We start from the raw sequence: 15933 nt of genomic DNA, 5'->3' as shown, positions 1-15933 counted from the left end.
TAGATGCCATAACCATTTGCGGTGCGGGGTTTAAAGCCCCTACTAATGCTGAGTTAAGTGGCCCCCTCTTGTTAGAAATGGTTGAGAATATGAAAGTTGAGCTAGAGGACCACCAACAGTCTTGGAGCCAAAAGGGTTGCACCATCATCACAAATGGTTGGATGGATAGGAGGAATAGAACGCTCCTAAATTTTTTTGTTTCATGCGGAGGTGATTGATCATGATTCATTCTAATTTGTACTTCCCTAAATGCATTGAATAAATTAAATTTTGATTTGTTGAAACTCTATTTTCAGGATCCACCATGTTCTTGAAGTCTATTGATGCTTCCTCACATGTGAAAAATGCCACATACTTATGTGAAGCTATTGAGGAAGTCATACAAGAGGTGGGGGAAGAAAATGTGGTGCAAGTGGTGACAAATAATGCAGCAAGTTATGTTGCTGCAGGTAAACTTTGAACTTTTCAAGTTTTGATGGAGAGGCATCTATGATTATTTAAAATTTTCTTAACACATCAAAATTTCTAATTAATTTAAAATTGTTGCAGGTAAACTTTTGATGGAGAGGCACCCGAAAAAATTTGGTCTCCATGTGTAGCCCATTGCCTTGACATCATGTTGGAGGATATTAGTAAGCTTGAATGGGTGAAATCAATAGTTGAAAGGGCCAAAAATATCAGCAAGTTTATCTACAATCATGCATTCGTCCTTAGCATTATGAGGCAGTACACGGGGCAAAAGGAGTTGGCTCGTCCTGGTATCACGAAGTTTGCCTCAAACTTCCTCACACTGAAATCCTTGATGAAATCAAAGGCGGCTTTGAGGCGTATGTTTGTTGGTGAGGAGTGGGCTTCCTCATCCTATGCTATGACCATTGTAGGGATAGATGTGGTAAATTGCATTTTTGATGAGCCAAGTTTTTGGATGCCCTATGGAGAAATCGTGTAGGAAAGTTTATTACAATTTAACATTTAGTATCTAGTATCTACTATTTAGTAATTTAATTTTAATTTATTAACAATTTAACTTTGCAATTTTGCTTTTTATTTATTTAATTTGTGACTTAATTGTTTTTGTTTAACATTATGTGTAGGTCACTGAGCCCATCGTAGTTCTCCTACAAATTGTTGACGGGGAGAAGCCCTATATGGGCTATATATATGAGGGTATGGATAGGGCCAAGGAGGCCATTAGATCCATATATGCAGAGGATGAGGATAAGTATGGCCCCATTTGAGAGATTATTGATAGGAGATGGCAGAACTAGCTTCATAGGCCCATCCATGCAACAGCCTATTACCTCAATCCGGCATTTCGATTCCGTGATGACTTCAAGGCGGATGAGGAGGTTCTTAGTGGCTTGTATATAGTGGTACAAAAGTTGTGTATTGATGGCACAGCCTCAAGTACAACGCTCCAGCTCGATAAATATAATAATCGAGAAGGGGCAATCTTCACAAGCAGCATGTGCATAGAGGCTCGAACACGATAGCAGCCAAGTAGAAATATATGTAAACTTAAGATTCTTAAGTTTATGGCTTATGCATTTTAATTTTTTATTTTATAATCTAGCCTTAAAGTTGGAAATGAGTTTGATTTTTTTTTCCTTTTCGTTATTTCAAATAGATGGTGGCAAATGTTTGGGCCCTCAACCCCAAACCTTCAAAAAATTGCCATCCGTATTTTGAGTCAGCCATGCAGCGCTTCTGGATGTGAGTGCAATTGGTCCATGTTCGGGAACATCCACTCGAAGAGGCGTGATAGATTGTTTGTGGAGAGGTTGAATGATCTTGGTTTTGTTCATTACAACCTCCGTCTTAGGACCAGAAAGATTTTGGACACTGACTCCTCTTCGATCACTTTAGCGGAGATCGATCCAGAGTCTGAGTGGATCACTGAGTCTACCGATACCGTCTTCACTGAGGAGGACCATGAGTGGGTTGACTAGGCAAACAGAGAGGCTGAGGCTATGACAGAGGAGGAGGATAGAGCACGATCCGGCACAGGCACAACTAATGTTGATCATTGTGGCACCTCACAGGCGGAGATTATGGCTACTCAGTCATCCAGGACCTACCTTAGACGCATTTGTAGGAGGCAGACAGACTACTCTAAGGCTGAGGATCAACTAGAGCCTAAGCCATAGAATTATTTTTGTTTACGGTTACATATATGTTTGGGAACATTTGATGTCATGGATTTTATATACATTTGACAACATTTATAAGTCTATATATCTATGTTTTCTATTTCCTTCAACTACGATTTACATTTCTACGCATGTGATGGATGTATGTTTATGTATGTGATCAAATTAGCTTCTATTTGATGATGTTATAGTGTCTTTAAGCTTTATTCAATAATGGGTGCATGAAACAAGTTTTAAATCGTTAAAAATCTCTAAATTTCAAGGGTTTTTTATTTTGCTGAGTCATTGCCAAGTCATTGCCGAGTCATAGCCGAGTCACGAGTCTAGTCGGCCTTGCCGAGTCCGAGACTGGGAACTAATTTTCACCTATTCCTGCTCAGCTTTGATTATTTTCGTTGCTCTCGCAAAATTTAATTTGCAAGCTTTGAGGTGGGACCCACTATATCTGTGAATTCCTACTGACTCATTTCATGATGCAGTTCGTAAAGGATATTCCACTTCTTGGAAAGCTGATGATCTGCCATATTCAAAGGGTTGAATATTCCAGGTTTGTTGGATAAATTGTCAAATTGGTTCTTTGGATATTATTCCTGGATTTTCAGACAAGGTGGATGAAATTGTGAATTCATTTTATATTGAAGCATTGCTTTCTTCCCATATTTCCTAAATTATGTGTGCTGGTGACAGATGGACTATATGGTGAAGAATTGGTTTGGAAAATAACTTTGATCATCTGAATTCTTCCTACAAAGCTGAGCTATTTGTTTGTCAACCTTGCTATTTAATTTTGCATTTTGGCTATATTGTTGTTTCACAAGTTTACAGACTTGTTTAGGTGTAGTGAATGCAATAAAATGATGCACCTGGTTGTTCAAGGAAAGCCAATAATACAAACAGACCAAACAGAAACAAAGGAAGAACCTTAAGGTACAAAAAAATGCAATGGAATGAAGGAAATGAAGGAAGTTAGAATTGGGGTAAAAGGGTAGAACACACAAATTTCCTTAGGGACTCAAAAGCATAGGTTTTTAGTTATTGCCAGGGTTTATAAATTTAAGGAGAAGAAGATACCGTCATTTCACTCTGTGCATGCAGACCCTTTTGCACTTGAAAAATCTGATTGACATCAGTAATATTAGTGGCTGTTGTTGCAATTTTTACAATGTCAGCTCCTGTGTCCTGTATCCTTGTCACAAGTTGACCAAGTTCCTTAAGCGATGGAGTGCTTTGGTAGTTATGACTCGAAACAATGATCTTGGAATTTCTCGATTTCTTCTCAGAGATGCTCTTGATGAACGTGGGCGCCACCTGGAAAGTACGAATTATATTTGGATCAGTACAAAAGCCTCATAGACAAGATATACTATAATCTAGGTCCTAAAATGCAGAAATCAAATGTACAATATAGTTTCAAATCTAATAGACAAAGAAAAACAGAAACTACACAAAGTGACTCCATTTACACAGATTTTAAAAGCAAAGCTGTGCATTTTCCAATAAATTAGAAATTGTAGGATTCCAAAAAGAGTCAACACTTGAGGAAGTACCTCGAAACAAGTATGACAGTGTTTGGATTGACCATGCTAATAAGTAACAACAATATTTATTTCCTAAATAATGAAACAAATATATTAGTTAGCCTTCCCAACAAAGGTAAAACTTGATGTAAGCAACAAAATGCTTGATTTATATCTTTTCAAAGTGTCATATCATAGGACATTTATTTATTGGCTTAATGTTCCAATCAAGAGTGCACATAACTAGATTCTTCAAATTTAACAAAGATGACCAATGCAATTTTGCAAATACATGGAAAAAATACATAATATAAATTAAAAACCAGCAAAGTTCAAAACCCTTAAAAGCTAATGATCTGATAATAATTAATATTGAAGCCAAATTATCCCATAGCCCACAGGGTAGTGAATACCAATAGCTTGATAAAGCAACTTGATCAACCATGTCGTTAGGCAAATTGGAGGGGTTTGCCTCTTGGTCTACATCAATATCCTCTGCTCCCCATCCCTTCTTTCTATAACTTCCACAATTTCTCTACCTCTTTTCTTACTTTCCTTACTAATTTTCTCTTCTTGGAACTTATTTCCTTTATATTTCAATCCGTTGATTCATTTATCTATTGTCTTCCTTTTGTACTCTTAGTTACCACTGCCATCTCTACTATTATCTCATCTCCTCTCTTTTTTGTATTTTCAACGCTATTTGATAATTTTGCATTCCATGTATTTTCACTGTGTGCATTCTTTTATGTTAAAGCTACAGACTTCAAAATCACCAACAAAAACAAATATGCCTTCCAGAAAACAGTTTGTAAGATAATGAGCTTGCTTGACAATTGAGATATGAAATATGTTACAATGTACAAGAGCCTTGCTTATAAACGCAAAGTGAGAGGTAGGATTAGACAAGATTGTGACGTGTCAATCCTATGCAATGAGACGACTAAAGTGTTGACCTAGGTAACTAGGAATTAGTTGTCGTGAGATCAAATAAGATCAAGTTACAACTAATCAATCTTCTAGAAGAACACCAAGGACTTAAGTTAACTTAAGTCATGTGTAATGTCCCTTTTTGAGGATTTCCTTAATTTAATCCTGAAACAGCAATTCTAACTCAAAGTGAGAATTGTAATACATTAATAAATATAATCTTATCAAAACTGTATATATTTTATTATAACTTTTAACTCAAAATCTTAAGAATAATATGGAAGATAGAACTTATCTTGCTTTATTGTAATAACCATAATAACCTCTTTCCAAGGTCACGTTCCTTATATGTCTTTATGCAAAGTATATAATGATATCACTTATAGTGATATGTCTGTCCCTGTTATGAAGATTTATGATTGCACTAATGAGTAAGGACATTGTCTCTGATATTGTCAATCTGCATTTGCCACACTGTCACTGTCTCTGATATTTCACTATATACAAACCACCGTATTATTGGTACGGGGTCAAATGCTGCATTTCGGTGATCCAATACAGATCCGAAAAAGAAAGTAGAACTCAAAAATACACATCAAACTCCAACATTTCCCATAAGAATTGACCAAGCATATTTGTATTAGTAGTTGGTTGTTGAAAAGGTAGACAATTCTGACATGCGTCAGATTTGGTCTGCCTTTATGTGTTTTTCCATTCCCTAGCCAATATATTCTCCCCCACTTTTTAAATCGATATTTCCTTCTTCAATAAATATTCTAGGCACCGAATAGTTGTATCTTATGGAGAATAGTCAAGCCAATTAATAATGATTAATTAATTCTTATCCCCTCTGTTAATTGCCTCCTTATGATAGTCGATAATAATCATTGGTTTATAATTAACTGACCAATCACCGTTCTTAATATTAGTTTATCCGCTGCCATTACTAATTTAATTCATGCCTCTTTATAGCATAACCCAATCGGTAGTAACATAGTAGCTGTCTTCCTTCGATACTTTGATGATTAATATTTATTAATTATAATTGGTATTGGTCCTTCTGATTTGTCATCTTCACTTATCGCTGCCCTCAGGATAGTTGATCACCAACAATAATACTCTTCATAATATAAATCGCTGTCATAATATCGTGCGCCTTTAGGTTAGTTGCTTGATAACATTCTTCCCTTAATCATTAATGTTTAATGTTATATAAGTTGTTGACTGCTGTTTGATAATTATCAATACTTAGTTAATCACATTTCCTCTCAGCGCTTAGTCAGTAACAAATTGTCATCGTGGTTCCTTCATTCAGTATGCTTTGCTGTCTTAATAAACTTACGTCTTTATTTTCAATTAATCTGCATTACTTACATAAGTCATTGCTTCCAATTGTGATCACTACCAATGATCATCAACACCGTAATTGTTTCCTTTAAGCAATATCTCAGACTGTTATTACCGTGACGTCTCCTGATCACATAATTAAGTATAACTATGATACGCAGACTATTAATATTACTATTAAATTCTGCACAAGAACATTATTTAAGCTTCATAAATTAAGCATATCACCAAGAAGACAGATATTTCTGCATGTAACTTAATAACGATTCTAAACTGATCTGATCTATGGTTCTTCATCATAATTATCGCTGCTTATTGTTTTAACTTAATTGCTTCTCTTTAAATATTAATCTCTGCTCCTTATTATTAAGTGTTTCCTTCTTCATATATCTTTCCTTCTTCATATATCTTTGTAAGAGTTCATTTGTGCTAGATAAAGATAATACAAGGAGCTTTCCTTTATTTATTTGGTTCTAGAGCTCTAACATATGGATGGGGTCTAACATATGGATGGGGACATCACATCACGTGAATAAGTCCCCTTCTAGAAACTAGCGAAAACATAGGTACAAGACCTTTACTAGGTCCAAAACCTTATTCACAACAAAACCCCATGCAACTTGGGGAGTACATTATTATGCAAATGATGCAAGATGCAATGATGTGTCCTGTTGTGACCATTTCACACATCGCCCCATCACAAATGGGGGCCCCTCTCTTGCTTTAGTTTTGAGGGTTTTAGTTAGATTAGGAAGTAATCTGATCCTTAAGATGAGATGAAATGGAATGATTTTGCTCATCAACACCTTGGTTATGAGCAACATATGGTTATCATTTCATTTGATCATCATCACCTGAGATGAAAACATTAGAATCAAGCATAGGGATTATTATGGGATTGAAATCATTGATGCAATATGGAGAATTAGACTATGAAAGAAGGCTTCAAATAATGACTAAGGACCCTTCGAGTTGGCAAGGTGAGTGGTTTTTGCTCAAAGTTTGGCTAAGTTTAAGTCACAGTCAGTGACCTCCCAAAACCCCCGCCTGGTCTTAGCTATCAGTCAGTGACCCCCAGAAAGTCCGAACTTTCTTAGCTGGCAGTTAGTGACCCCTCAAAAGTCTGAACTTTTCCAGCTAGTGTCTCCTCCAAAGCCCGATATCTCCCTTGCTCAGTGAGTGACCCCTCCAAGGTCCGATCTAAGATGAAGAGGCTTTTGTTAAGCAAAATGAGCATGTCAAGGAGTCAAGGCTTAATGATTGATGAAGTAGAAGTGATTAAGTGAGGTTAGCTATCTGTGACCATGGCCAGTTCCCTATCTAAACCACGACCTCACTCTGAGCTCAGTCAGTGCCAGGTGAAATTCCCCGCCTAAAGATGGAAGAAAATGTTGAAGTGAATGATCAAGAAAATGATGAAAGGAGGATCAATCCAAGGCATTAAGCATGAAATAAACATTAAGAAAGATCAACAAGTTAGGAGATTCAGTCGATGAGCCCCTTGAAGTCCAAACTTTCTCAGTCAGTGACCCCCAGAAAGTCCAAACTTTTCCACTCAATGGGATACCAAAAGTCCAAACTTTCCTTGTGCTCAATCAGTGACCTACCAAAAGTCTGATCTGCCTTAGAATCTCACTCGATGACCCCTTGGTAACCCAATCCATCTCAGTCAGTGGGATACCAAAAGTCTGAACTTTTTCAAGATTGTCCAATTTGGCGAAACAGATAATAATTAAAGCGCTTATGCTTAAGAAAAGGGCCCGCCTAGGAAATAAACTTTTTTATTCAAATTTGAAAGGGTAAAGCAAGTTGGCTTTTGTCTTAAAACCTCAATTGCAAAACATTAAATAAAAGACCAAGTCAGCCTAATACAATCAAGAGTCACGCCCTTACATCTCTATAAAAGATGAGATTGATCATTTCATTTCATCAATCATCAATTCTATCCTTCATGTGCAGCAATATAGCATTGTTAAGTGGCAGCGATTTTGATCAAAGGAAGGCGAAGTCCAACTTCAGCACTCAGCGATCAAGGCCTTCAGATGAGCGAATTGAATAATAGAATCAGCGAGCTCTATTTGCAATCAGCAAATTTGCCACACTACCATCAGCTATCAAGACCTTCAGATCAGCAAATTAAAGAATAGGATCAGTGATTCTACATCAGTAATCAGGACAAAACGTCAGCATTTGATATTGAAAGCGCATCAATACACAAGGGCAATTTTGCCAAATTGGAGACCAATTTGAAGTTACCTTCCAGTTTAGAATTTGTTTGCAGGTCTGAATTAGGCTTTACTTGACCATTTTCATTGAAATCAGACCCTAATTTGTGTTGAGACATGGACCAGCTAGGACTCGAACCTAGGACCTTCCATATGCTGCTGGAGTGCTCTACCACTGAGCTACTGGCCCCTCTTGGACCAGTCCATCGTCGGTCCGGGTGTGGCTTATTTCCAACACCAACACCCCCCCTTAAGCCACACCTCTCATGTGCTCGGGGCTCCTAGCCTGGACCTGGCTCTGATACCATGTTGAGACATGGACCAGCTAGGACTCGAACCTAGGACCTTCCATATGCTGCTGGAGTGCTCTACCACTGAGCTACTGGCCCCTCTTGGACCAGTCCATCGTCGGTCCGGGTGTGGCTTATTTCCAACACCAACACCCCCCCTTAAGCCACACCTCTCATGTGCTCGGGGCTCCTAGCCTGGACCTGGCTCTGATACCATGTTGAGACATGGACCAGCTAGGACTCGAACCTAGGACCTTCCATACGCTGCTGGAGTGCTCTACCACTAAGTTGCTGGCCCCTCTTGGACCAGTCCATCGTCAGTCCGAGTGTGGTTTATTTCCAACACCAACAATTTGATGCTGGTACGGCTTTAGGTTCATTAATTTTATGTGGTTTTAATCATAGGATGCTTCTTTCATTATATTTTAATCATCTAACCAGAGAAACAGGACTCACCCAGACTCGGCGAGTCCGAGTCCGAGTCATGCTCGGCGAGTCCTAGGGGCTCAGACTCGGACTCGTCCGAGTCTGGCGAGTAAAATCACCAGACTCGCCGAGTTGGCGAGTTTGGCCCAAACTCGGCGAGTCACGAGCCTTGGACTCGGCCGGCGTCAAGCCAAAACGAAAACACAAAAAAAAAAAAATTGCAATGTTTTTTTATGTTAATTGTCTTCTAGCCCTAAAAGTGACTTTCATTTCATTCACTTGCAAAAAAAGGAAGAGTAAAGTGAGTTGGGAAGAAAAACAAGGGTGCATAGAAAAAAAACCAGCAAGGAGGAAGCTCAAGTTTTCTTCAATTTGTCACATTGGAGCTGCATTGTGTTTCGATTTGGTGCATCAAGAGTTGGATAGGAAGACTTTGCAGCTCGTTTCAAGCTTGTTGTAAGAGTTACGATTGTTTTTTTGAAGATTAGTTTGTTTCTTGTATGCAAAAATTCAATTTTGTATCCATTTATTTTGAAAGTTTTACATCTTCTTTCAAAATCTTTTGTGTGTGTGTATGTAGCATGTAGCATGTAGTTGTAGTGTTGTACTATGTAGGGTTTGTAAATTTCTTTTTTTTTAAAGTAGGGTTTGACAAACCCTACTTTTTTTTTTTTGAATGTATGTAATATGTATTAATTTTATTTTGTATTTGTAATGTTTTATTACAGCAAACTTCACTTTATTATTTCAATTTGCCTCAACTTCAAGTTTCACAAAACGATCCTAAAATGTCTACTTCAGCTTCTAGACCCCCCATTAGAAAGGACCCTGCTTGGAAATATCATGAGGATTTTCCAGGGCAAGGGAAGGGGCAAACAAAATGTATGTTTTGCAAAACAATATTCCATGGAGGTATATATAGGCTGAAATACCATATTGCTGGTGTGCGTGGACATGATGCCGAACCATGCCTAAAAGCAGTCCCTGAGGCCGTACGTGATTGTTATGTAATGGTTGAGGAGATTGAAAGAAAAAAGAAACAAAAGGAGGATCGAGCGGCCATTGGGAGAGAGACAGTTTTAGGAAGAGGGACACAGTTAGGTTGTGTTGGAGGCCCTTCTTCCTTACCTCCATATCGTCCCACTCAGTTTGATACTGCTGGTGCTTCTGTTTCTGCTTCTGCTTCTATAAGTGGCAGTGCCACCGCCACTTCTCATGCTCCTACCACTAGTAGTTGTAGTGGGAATGTTACCATTGGACCTAGGATTCGTAAATCTAGGTTGGATTCCTTCTTTGTGCCTCGCACTACTCCTGGGTCCCAACCGTCGCTTGAGGGCATGGGCATGGGTTGGAACAAGGAGGTCCATGATGCTGCTAAAATGGCAGTTGGCAGGTTTTGGAGCTATAGTTGTATTCCATTCTTTGTAGCCAGGTGAATGTTTTACTAACTTTTATGTTTGCTAACTTTGATTGTTTTAATTTTTGTACTGAACTTATCTCATTGAATTTTTATACTTAACTTATCTCATTGAGTTTCTTTGCGACAGGTCTCCTTATTGGCAACAAATGGTTGATGCCATTACCATATGCGGGGCGGAGTTCAAAGCCCCTAGTGAGAGTGATTTGAGGGGACCCATTTTGTCTCAAATGGTGGATGATGTAAAAAAGGATTTAGATGAACAACGCCACATATGGAGCACTAAAGGTTGCACCATCATGACTGATGGTTGGACGGATAGGAGAAATAGAACTCTCCTTAATTTTCTTGTTTCTTCCGCAAGTGATTGATTAATTTTAGTTTCATATAGTCTTTAATTTTTTATTTTTTATCTAATGATTTATTGAATAATCATTGACCTAGCTTTATTTTTTTATTTCAGGGGGCACCATTTTCATCAAGTCCATTGATGCCTCTGCCCATTGCAAGAATGCCACCTGCCTATGTGAGCAGATAGAGGAGGTGATTGAAGATGTGGGTGAGGAGAACGTGGTACAGGTGGTGACCGACAATGCAGCAAATTATGTTGCTGCGGGTAAACTTTTGATTACAAACTAATTTTGTTTGCAAATTAATTACTATCTTGTAGTTTGTACTTTGTACCTCCATTAATTACAATTTACAATGCAACAAATTATGTTGCTGCAGGTAGACTATTGATGGAGAGGCACCCATCTATAGTTTGGAATCCATGTGCTGCACATTGCATTGACCTCATGTTGGAGGATATTGGAAAAATCCCATGGGTCAAAAAATGTGTAGAAAGGGCAAGAAATGTCTGCAAATTTGTATATAATCATTCATGGGTGTTGGCTCTTATGAGACAATACACAGAGCAGAAGGAGTTGCATCATCCAGGAATCACAAGATTTGCCACAAACTTCCTCACATTGCAGTCCATGCTTAGGTCTAAGTCTGCCTTGAGACGTATGATTGTTGGTGAGAAGTGGTCTTCCTCATCCTATGCTACCACCCCTGCAGGGATAGATATGGCAGACTGCATTTTTGATGAGCAAGGCTTTTGGGTCCCTTGTGATGAGATAGTGAAGGTAATTTTTTATAAATTCTACAATTTAACTTCATGTTTTATAACTTATTATATGTATTTTCTTATTTGCTCATTTTTCTAAATTACACAATATTTTCAATTTTGCAGTTTGTTAAGCCCTTGGTGGTTTTGTTGCGAGTTGCGGATGGAGATAAGCCCGCAATGGGCTATATATATGAGAGCATGGGTAGGGCGAAGGAGGCCATCAGATTCGTCTATGGAGCAGATGAGAGCAAGTATGGTCCCATTTGGAGATCATTGATAGGAGATGGCATCATCAGCTTCATAGGCCCATCCATGCGGCAGCCTATTATCTGAATCCGGCATTCCGTTTTATCCCTTCTTTCAAGGCTGATGTGGAGGTCCTTAATGGGCTATATGCAATCATGGAGAAGATGGGACCTGCTGGTACTTCTCAGATAGACCTTTTTCGAGAGCTACAGATGTTCTCAGATGCACAAGGGGAGACCTTCTCTCGTCCTGTCGCCAAAGACGGTAGGACAACTATGATGCCAGGTAAAAATAAATTGTAAGGCTTAATTTTAGTTTTATTCAATACTATATTGTAACTTGTTAAATGAGTTCATGAGTGAGACTGATTTTATTTATTTTTCTCATTTCAAACTCAGATCATTGGTGGAACTTTTTTGGCCCAGAGACACCAAATATTCAGAAGTTGGCCATTCGCATCTTGAGCCAACCATGCAACACATCAGGTTGTGAGCGCAATTGGAGTATGTTTGAGCACATACACTCCAAGAGGCGCAATAGATTATCTGTGGAGAAGCTGAATGATCTCATCTTTGTTCACTACAACCTCCGCCTGAGAATGAGAAAGAATGCAGTAGTTGACATGTCTCCTATCATTCTAGATGAGGTTGATCTTGAAGCAGAGTGGGCCAATGAGAATCAGACAGCTCCTGGGACTCCTACAGCTGTATTTAGTGATGATGACATTGATTGGATTGACCAGGTAGATATAGAGGCTGAGGCTGTAGCCATGGCAGAGGAGGAGCAGAGAGCACGAGCAGAGACAGGAAATACTGAGACTCAGAGTGACACAGCTGTTCCTGATGTTGGCGAGCATGACACAGCTGTTCCTGATGTTGGTGAGCATGGCATGGTGTCACGGGGAGCGACTATGGCTGCTGAATCATCCAGGACCTACTTTAAACGCCTTCGCAGGGGGCCAGGGCGAGATGGTGCACGGCCCTCTGAGCCATAGGCTTGTACACTTGTAGTTGTATTTAGTATTTACTATTTACCTTTGGTATTTGTATGAAACATTTGATGATGATCATATGATGACATGGATTTTTTATTCCATGAGTTTTGTAATATTGTAACATTTGACAATATTTATATATCTATGTTTGTTATTTTCTTCAGCTACAATTTGCGTTTATTCTTATGTGATTGATGTATACTTGTGTATGTAATCAAATGAGCCGAGTTTGATGATGTTTTTGTGTCTTTAAGGTGTATTCAATAAAGGGTGTCGGAAACAAGTTTTAAATCTTTAAAAATCTCTAAAATTCTTGAGTTTTTCACTTTCCCGAGTCCAGCCGAGTCTGACGCCGAGTCCTGAGTCCGAGTCCGAGTCGGCCTTGCCGAGTCTGAGCCGGCCTCGCCGAGTCCGAGCCGGCCTTGCCAAGTCCGAGTCGAGTCCGAGTCCCGTTTCTTTGCATCTAACATGCTTAAAAGCACAATTCATTTTATTAGATGATAATTTTCAGATTATAGACAAATCTAGGGTTTATACTCACACTTAGGGTTTTAGTAATTCATCAAGATTTCAATGGTCTTAAATACTCTTAAGGAGGAATTGCTAACTTGGATGCATTTTAGATATTATAAGCATTAAAATCATATCACCACCCTAACTTGGACGCCTCTTTCAAGTAGAACATGGCAGCCCCAAAGGCAGGAGCAGTCTCAAGGCAAACTCTCATCAAGGAGGACTCAAGAGAAGTGTTGCCCAAATCAAAGATCACCTCATTTTGGAGCAATGTAGGAGACACCAATCTCAAACAAATTGACATGAAGAAGTTCCAAGGTCCCCTACACACAAGCAAGCCATCCGGATTCTCAAAGAAGATGATCGAAAGCGAGATAGTAAATGTAGCAGGTTTCCTTCCAGCCACCAATGCAATGAATTGATAGTAGAATGCGCCTAACATTACGATGCCAGCAATACAACGATGGTGGCACCTGATGTAGAGTACTTGCTTACCTATCTGAGACAACCATCAGTGAGGCCTTCCACATTCATGATCACAAAGGCATGGTCTACAAGAGCAAAGGAGGAGGGCAAGCAGTCTATGAGGATGATCCCAAGAGATGCCTGGGCATAATCAACAAGTATTGGGTATTGAAGACTAGACCCGGCCTATCAAAGGTTCCCAACCGACTACACAGAATTGATTTCATGGAAGAGTTTGGTGATTTGATCAGTCTACTCAACCGAGTTACAAGAAGTCCTCAAGCATACCAGTTTGACAACTAGACGTTCTACTTCATGGAGACAATATCAACCAGGAGAGGGAAAATCTAATTGGCAAGAATCATAAGCAATAACACTTACATACAATTGAAGAGACTCCAGCGCACTAAGACATTCTAGATGAGTTCCTATCTCATATATTCATTAGCCAGAGCTCATGAGTACGTAGGATTAACATATAGTGGTCCAATTGGAATGGGAGTTGGAAAGATGAGAGCATGTGAGTCATACACACAACTACACTACCCCAACAAAGCACATTACAGGAGGGTGAATGATGCTTTCCCCATGCACTTGACAAGAACGTTGCAATGTGCCATGCATCAAAGGCTATCCCCACAAGCAAAAGAGTTAATAAAAAAATTTGGTGCTTGGTATATCCAATTTCCCAAGTTCACCTACATCAAAATTCAAGGATGCTCTTGTCTATCCTATATGCTACCACACTATCCCACCGATAAGATAGTATTGCTTGAGTTGGTGAGACAATTGACCACATATGATAAAGTGCAAAAAGAATAAACACAAGACGGGAATTGCTTTTTCCATCTCAATCGGGCAATCATTGGAAGTGTGTCCATCCCTACAGGCAGTAGAGAAATCAAAAGAAGAGTTAAGATCTCACTTCCTTATTCCATACTTCTCCAGAGACAAATTTGATCCTTACAACAACATGAGAAGAGCCAATGGAAGGAAACATAAGCATAAGCTACAATTGGAAAATTACTGGATGAACACCCAAGATGATTTAGACATAAGGAGAAAAATGTGCTCAAGACTACCAATTGACATCATCAGGATGTGCAAGGTCTTCAACACTCCAGATCAAGCACAAGATAGTGGAAAGCACATTCAGCTAATATACGAGCAAGAGAATGACAAAGAGGTGAAGGTCAATTGGATTGATGTAGAGATCACCGATTCGAAAGATTTGATGAAGCCAGTCTTAGCATACACAAGACAATGGGTAGACATCCAAATTCAAAAGTTAAAGAGCCAAAATGCATAGCTAACTTTTGAATTGACGGGAGAGACAAAATCCTCAGATGAAGAAAAAGCACGAGAGTGAGTGGAAGTGCTACCCAGTCCACTCACTCTCGAGGATTAAAGAGAAAAGAAAGTCACAAGGAAGGGCCTTCACACGAGAAGCATAATTCAAAATCAAGCCGCCCTTCTATCAATACTTCCTCCATACATGAAGTGGAGATGAATCAGGCAGCCATTCAGGAGAGTCAACCACCTAGAGGAAGCATAGATCATGGAGCGAATGAATAAATGGAGTCTTTAGTCCAAAATAGTAGATGCGAGAAGACAAACAGGGGTAAACAGCCACAAGATCAAAGCAATTTAGTTCGGCATGAGCAAGTTAATAGCAAAGAAGGTAAACATGTGTATGTGGATATTGAGAATGAAGATATGTAACCGCTCCACCCCGAGAAGATCAACAACTCAATGAGGTGCAAGTGGGAGAAGGGAAATCTACTATCTTAGCATGGCTCAAGGAGAGACTAGCAAAAGAAGTCATAGTGATAGAAGAAGAGCATTTGGATGGCATGGACAGCTTCTTGAACAGAACTCGAGACTGCTGAAAAGAAGAAAGCAACTAAGATGTCAAAGATGTCAAGGGATAGTACAAGATCTTGAGTGATACAGATTGCCACTCCAAGGGTGGATAAGCGAGAAAGCGAGATCACAGCAAAAGAATGTGATTTGGAGATTATTGATTTAGGTCCTCCCACCACTAAGTAGGCATTAGAAGACATGAATGATACAATGAAGATAGTCCATGATATGTTAAGGCTAGAAGTAGAAAAGAACAAGAAATTGGAAAGGGAAGTGAGTGTGTTGAGAAGCTACTTACAGAAGTTCAAGGAACCGCTAAGGCAACATGATCCTTCAACTACGCCATCATCATTGCTTCCTCTAGACTCGGTTGACAATTTGGAAGAGATGAGAACTTCAACACACCTAATGAAGACTTGGATAAATAAGGCTTTCA

At 39.1% G+C, this 15933-nt stretch overlaps 1 protein-coding gene across 3 annotated transcripts in view; it reads right to left on the bottom strand.

Annotated features, from left to right (window-relative positions):
* Window positions 1-15933, bottom strand: part of LOC131037472 (bifunctional 3-dehydroquinate dehydratase/shikimate dehydrogenase, chloroplastic) — a 144040-nt gene that overhangs the window by 82299 nt on the left and 45808 nt on the right. For all 3 annotated transcript variants that reach the window (XM_057969608.2, XM_057969610.2, XM_057969611.2), the window contains exon 3: window positions 3222-3458. In XM_057969608.2, coding sequence (XP_057825591.2) covers window positions 3222-3458 — 237 coding nt within the window. The remainder of the gene's footprint in view (window positions 1-3221; window positions 3459-15933) is intronic.

This window comes from Cryptomeria japonica, chromosome 6 (genome assembly GCF_030272615.1).
Source record: "Cryptomeria japonica chromosome 6, Sugi_1.0, whole genome shotgun sequence".
Classification (NCBI taxonomy): Eukaryota; Viridiplantae; Streptophyta; class Pinopsida; order Cupressales; family Cupressaceae; genus Cryptomeria; species Cryptomeria japonica.
Note: the sequence above shows the minus strand (reverse complement) of the source record. Positions and strands in the feature narration are given on the sequence as shown.